Raw genomic sequence first — 6322 nt, 5'->3', positions numbered from 1 at the left:
TAGCCTCTGCTTTCATCTCCTGCCTCCCTCATTTGGTCATCGGGCACTTAACAATATTTACTTTAGGTAAATGTTTACTTTAGCTAGAGTCACTGCATCCCCAAAGACTGAAGAATAAAGGACTGATACCCTCAGGGAGCATTAATTGACCCATTTCCAAAACAAGGTGGAGGCAGTGGTTTGGTGGGAACTTCAAGACAGCTTCTGGCTTTTCTTAGGTTTGGAAACTCAAGTGAGATGAGAGAAGGAGGAGAATACAGAGGAGGGTTCAGAGCAGGTGCAGGCTCTGGCTCCCCTTAGGAGGGAGGAGAATCTTCCCCATGCAACCCTTGCCCCAGGACCTCACAGGCAGGACTAGGATATAGTCTCTTCAAGTCTCAGATGATTTGCATTGGTCCTGGAATTTGCAGAGGCTTAGCATGTACTGCCTGTGAATGAATAATTGATTGATGAAATGAATGGAGAGCACCAAATGCCCTTTTTCTACTCCACAATGCCACATTTAGCAGCCCTATTCACTGTGCCTGCCATAGTACATGAACTTTGCCCATCCATGGGCAAAGTGGCTGCAGGAAGGTGACTGGTGGTCACACCCTTGGCAGGTTATGGAAATTTACCCAGTTGGGGGCCAAGCCACAGAAAAGGCTTCAACATGACTTGAAAATTAATCTGGCATCAGCTCATGACATGAAAGATTTTCCAGTCCTCAACTCTATCTTGCCAGCTGATGAGGGGGAAATAAAGGGGATTTCCCAGGGACATGGGCATTTTGGAGTTCACCAATTGGACACTCCCACCTCCACCCCATGTCTCACCAACCCCCAGCTTCCCAGAGGGTGCAGCTATTTAAGAGCAGCTGCATTCAGGAAAAACAAGACAGTCATTTGGAGCTATCCAGTCCAGTATCTTCTGAGAGGTAAATACCTAGAAACTAATAGTCCATGGAAAGAATCAGAATCCCTGCTAATTGCTACTTTGAGAATGGCCGTGTCGTGTGTTTGTATGTGTGCATGTGTGTGAGCCTACGTGGACATAAGCATGCCTGTGCACAATTTGGTATATAAAGGACAGCTTGTTGTATGGTTTTTGTGAGCAGACTAAATAAAGAGACTGTGTGCACTGCTTGGGTAGATGTCCACAGGCATCCATGTGCAAATTCGAGTGTGTGAGTGTGTGTGTGTGTGTGTGTGTGTGTGTGTGTGTGTGTGAGTGTGTGTGATTGAAAAAGTTTGCAATGTGTTGCTTTAGTTCTGGAGAGAATTATTGGGAATCAGATACCTTGGATGGAATTCCTGAGGCTTGAATTGAGCATGGGGATGTGGGTGAAATGTCTAATGCAGGGGGGGGGCCGCAACCTCTGACCTTAAGAATTTCCCAAATGGGTGGGTGAAGCTGGTTCAGTGTCTCAGGAATTCTCAGTCTGTTGAGGAACAGGGGGGTCTCATTCAGGTCTCATAGGGGGTCTCCATGGTCCGAGGGCCTGCACATGTGCAAAGCCATTCCACAGAGCTGTGGAGGGTGAGGAGGTGGTATTATGAGCGCGGGCGGAGTCATCCTTGGGTACACTGATTGCGACAGAGGTGTTCACCCTGGACTTAGTGCAATACAAGAGTGTGTCTGTACCCTCTAGGACAGTGAATTGGGCAAGAGAATAGGGGCCAGGGCAGGAGCTAGGACCACCTAGGAGAGGAGCCCAGGCCAATCCATCTGCACTCGTCCTGCACAGATCTCTCAGCATGAGGACCCTCCTGGCACTGGCAGTGATTATGGTCTTTGGTAAGAGCTGACATTGATCTCAGCGCAGGGGGAGCCCCAGGGGGGAGGAGGGGAGAGAAACACAAACCCCAAGTTTTCTTTCTTTTTGCAACAGTCCTCTCCCAGTGGGAAGAGAATAGAGGCCATGGGGGCGGGGAAGAGAAGCAGAGAGAGACAGAAGGAGGACACAGGGCCTCACACCCCATCACCAGCTATTTATCAATTTCCTTTCAGGCCTAATGTGGGTCCAGGGGGATCTTTTGCGCTTCAATCGCATGATCTCATTGGTGACAAAAAAGAATGGTATAACCAAGTATGGCGCCTATGGTTGCCATTGTGGCCTGGGTGGCAAAGGAGCCCCCAAGGATGCAACGGATCGGTGAGGCCACCCCAGCCCTCCCTGCCCTGTGCTCACTTCTGGCCTTAGGAGGGCTGAAGCTGGAAGGACAGAGCTGGTGCCCCATTGACACAAAGGTCCTGGGGTATCCCAGCTGGACAGGCCGTCAGAGTGCCGCACCCTCTGCTCTAGACTATTCTATAGCCATTGAGTCTCTGCCTAGGATCAAGGGTGGGAAGGAGATGATGTGGCTCCAGGGCCCTTGGAGCTGTAGGAAGGCAGCCCTAATGGTACAACCTCTACTAGATGCTGTGCCAGATAAAACTGTTGCTACGATCGTCTGGAGGAAAGTGGATGTAACACAAAATTTCTGAGATATAAGTTTAAATACCAAGCAGGCAAAGTCATCTGTGAAGGTAAGAAAGCCCTGTACCCAGTCCACTTTCCCTCTTTCATTTGTTTCCTGCCCACCATGCCAGGTACAGTGCTAGACACAAGAGATAGGGACACAGAGGGACACAGTCACTGCCTTGAGAAGAAAACAAGAAAGCCGAGATCACAAAGTGATGTCACTGCAAGCAGTGACAGCCGAGCTGTGCAGAGTCAGACTAGGGTGGGAGTATTCCCAGAAGGACACACAGTATAGCCAAGGAACCCAGGGGGCCGCAGGTCATTCTGTGCTGCCCAGTGAGCAAGGCAGGGGCTAGATCAACCAGACCTTTCAGGCCAGGGTGTCTAGTTTTGTCCTAAAGCCACAGGGAGCTAATTAGCACCTTTGCACAGAAGCACATTTGCTTTTCAGAGGACTCACTCTGGGTGCAGGATGGATGGGGCCCAGGGAGCCTGCTATTGCAGACAAAAGAGCAACAGCCAGGCATAAAGCCCTGGTGGTCAGGATGGAAGGGGCATGGAATGAAATCAAGAAGCAACTATATGATTTTGAGGAAGAATCAGCTTGGAGATGCCTGAGGAGGATATGGGGATAATGAGCTTTTGGGTGGGTATTTTTGCAGATGGTACCGTGGAAGTAAAGATCCCGGATGTTGTTCTGCTGGGTTGTAGGAGGAACAATTCTAATTAGAATACTCAGAGACTAGGGTCTCCAGACACCCTCCCTGGGCAATGGCCAGCAGCCAGCTGGGTGTGAACACTTGCAGCTCAGTGTAGGGTATGGACTAGGGACATACTCAGATTTCGCAGAGGAGAACTGGAAGTTGGGTGTGCTCTCTCAAGGCCCCTGAAGGAAGCCAGTGGATTAGACAGAAAGCAGGGAAAAGGACTGAGTGAGAAGGTTATGATTAACAACAGCAGTTTACCAGAGGAGGCCGCATTGGACGGACAGGGTTTCTGCAGACTGTGGGGCAGGAAGGTTGTTCAGGACTTCAGGAGAAGGTGCTCTCCTTGAGCATGAGGGCGACACCAGGTTAGAGTGGGTTAGGTATGGGTGGGAAGGGAAGTGGAGAGAGCAAGTGGAGGCAAATACATGGAGAAAGCTTGAATCTGAAGGGGAGGATGGAGATGGGTGGCAGCCGGAAAGACTGCTTAGTGACCCCAGACAGTGGGTCCAGTGTAATTGGGAGAGGGCATGAACTCCCAGCCACAGCATGAATCATAAGATCAGAAATTGTCTCTTGCAATGGTGACCTCTCCATATGTACGTTAGCAGGCTTTAGGGCCCAGAAGCAAGATGCCCAAACCAACTGGTTCGGATATTGGGGCTGCCTGACTCTCACAGTACGAATTCTCCCAACTGCAGTCAGGCCTGGGGCTGCCTTTCCCCATCGTCAGCTCTGCCGAGTTGGCAGGTCCTACAATCTAAGTGTACATCAAGACACGTGCCGCAGCTCCAGGCACCAGGGCCTCCCCCGCAGGCTTTCCCACCGCGAAACTCTCTTTTCCAAGGGAGGAAATGAATGCTTCCCAGAAGCCTCCAGCAGACTCGCGCTCATTGGCCAGAACAATGTAACCTGCTATTTAGAGACCAATCACTGTCAAGGAGAAAGAGGGGACCTGTCTTACGCCAATCACGATCCACCCCATGATTGGTGGGGCTGTACCGCCCGCCAGAGGGTGGCCAATGGGAAGGCCTGCGTCTTCTGGTGTGGTGTGCAGGGCTCTGTGTCTGCGATGGGCAGGAGTTAGCTCCCCTGGGCGGGGACCTGCCTCCCCATCTGTCAGCAATATCGGGAGAAGGACCATCTGGAGGATGGGCGGGGTCCTCTCCCCCAGGAGAAGCCACAGACTATTAAATCCCATCCGGTGTTTATTTTCTTGTAATTTCAGCCAACCAGAGCTACTGTAGGAGTCAGCTGTGTCAGTGTGATAAAACTGCTGCCTACTGTTTGGCTGAAAACCTGAAAACCTATCGAAAGAAGTACCAGTTGTATCCCAATTTTCTGTGCCGTGGGAAGAAGCCCAGTTGCTGAGGCTCCTCTTCGCCGAAGCCTGGCCAGCCAGTGCTGGTCCTCTTCTCCAACACCCTCTCTCCCAGCCCCCACCACGTTCCCTTAATTCCAGAAAACAGTCCCGGTCCATCCCAGAGGCAAGCTAGGAGCCCTTCTGTCCTGACCCAGAACAAGAAGACCAAACCCCGGGGGCACCTCTGCCTGGCCTCTTCCCTGGACTACCTGCACAGCTGAGTCCCCACTCCTGCCCTTCCCTACCACCTCCGGCCCCCCGCTTAGCTCCCAGCTGCACACTCCTGGGAGTCATTTCTGAATAAACCAATTTGTCACCAAACTCTGTGTGCGTGCGTGTATGTGTGTTCACTCAGTGTGAGAACACACTCTACCAGACAAACTGGTACATGGTGAATTCAAAGTATGGGCTCTGGAGTCAAGACTTTATGACTCCTCTACTCCACTACCCTGAGCCTTGGTTCTCCCACCCAAATGGAGATGACAGTGTCCCTCCTGCCTGGGCAGGTTTGAGAATTAAGGGAGATACCAATTTTTAAAGGACTGGTCCCAGCACGTCTACCACTGCTATTCCTATTAGGAGTGAAACCCAGATCTATCCATCTCTCTCTCTCTCTCTCTCTCTCTCTCTCTCTCTCTCTCTCTCTCTCTCTCTCTCTCTCTCTCTCTCTCCATATCTCCACCACCACCCCTTGCCTTCCTGGGCTAGAACAGCTACTCCTGGCCTGGTGGAGGATGTGAATGTTATCAGAATCAAAATGGATCACTTTTGTCAAAATCTAGCCAAATTAAATAAGCAAAGCAGAAGGTTCTTTTCACAAAGGACTGCAGGAACCATGACCTTGCACAAAGGCCATCTACCAAGTACAAATGGAATCCTGTGTACACCCAGTCAAAGCAAGACACACTGACCATGCATTTAAAATTCCTGACAGAATTTAAGGGATTTTCTTAGCCCTCCAGACACTGATAAGAAGCAAAATCCTAAGGCCCATAAAGAATCTGTGTTTTGAAGCACTTCATCTGACAACACTGTGGTCCATTTTCAAGAAAAGAACAATGGGAAAGGTTACTTCTTCAACTGCAATTATAGAGGTAACATGTAAAGGATGTTTAGCTCTTTATTTCTCTAATTTTTTCCCTCGGTCTATATGGAGCCTGCTTTACATTAAGAGAAAGAGAAATGAAATGCACACGCTGAAGCCTGGCCAGCCAGTGCTGGTCCTCTTCTCCAACACCGTCTCCCCAGCCCACCTAAAAGATTTTTTTTCACGCACATCAACCAATAGAGAAGAAGAGAAAAACTTCTAATGGTGGTTTTGCAATTTACAGCAGCTCCATGGCAATGGAGACACCCAAGAGTCATTCTTCCTGGAAATGAAAATTTAGATTTGCCTAGCTTTAACAGCTTAGAGTGATAAAACTGTTCTGGATTAAAAAAAAAAAAAAAAAAAAAACACCTCCTCTCTGCCTTAGATGAAATCTTGAGATAGTAAAAAATTTCTCTGCCCAGCATAAAAATTTCCTCATTTACCACTTTTGCCGCAGTCTGGCTGGGCACAAATCATAAGCCACTGAAGCAGGAACAAACTTTATTTCTGAACTCCACCAGCACACTCCACACACGCTCCCTGGGAATTCTCCCCGAATGCCATGCGCTCCTCCAGGAACCAGCAACCAGAAATATCCTTCTTCCGGCACTTCCCCAACCAATGAGAACTCTTGGGGAATCCCCGGGAGAGCTCAAGCAGAACTCAACGGGAACTCCGCCAGAACTCAAAAGTCATCATCTTAATGGCTCGCTAGCGTCACC

General features: G+C 49.7%; 1 protein-coding gene across 6 annotated transcripts; it reads left to right on the top strand.

Moving 5' to 3' along the window:
* Positions 1 to 690: 690 nt before the first annotated feature.
* Positions 691 to 4831, top strand: LOC144367919 (phospholipase A2, membrane associated-like). 6 transcript variants are annotated; one of them, XM_078025466.1, is made up of 4 exons: positions 691 to 916; positions 1727 to 1776; positions 1990 to 2134; positions 4376 to 4831. In XM_078025466.1, exons 1-4 carry the CDS (start codon positions 807 to 809, stop codon positions 4392 to 4394), a joined length of 324 nt encoding a protein of 107 aa, XP_077881592.1. In that variant the 5' UTR covers positions 691 to 806; the 3' UTR covers positions 4395 to 4831. The 6 variants fall into 6 exon arrangements, 1 of the variants encoding a protein (XP_077881592.1); XR_013427546.1 differs by lacking the exon at positions 1990 to 2134 and adding an exon at positions 2399 to 2508 and having other exon boundaries at positions 814 to 916; XR_013427544.1 differs by lacking the exon at positions 1990 to 2134 and adding an exon at positions 2399 to 2508 and having other exon boundaries at positions 816 to 916; positions 1631 to 1776.
* Positions 4832 to 6322: the final 1491 nt, after the last annotated feature.

The sequence above is a fragment of the Ictidomys tridecemlineatus genome, chromosome 11 (assembly GCF_052094955.1).
Source record: "Ictidomys tridecemlineatus isolate mIctTri1 chromosome 11, mIctTri1.hap1, whole genome shotgun sequence".
NCBI lineage: Eukaryota > Metazoa > Chordata > Mammalia > Rodentia > Sciuridae > Ictidomys > Ictidomys tridecemlineatus.
Note: the sequence above shows the minus strand (reverse complement) of the source record. Positions and strands in the feature narration are given on the sequence as shown.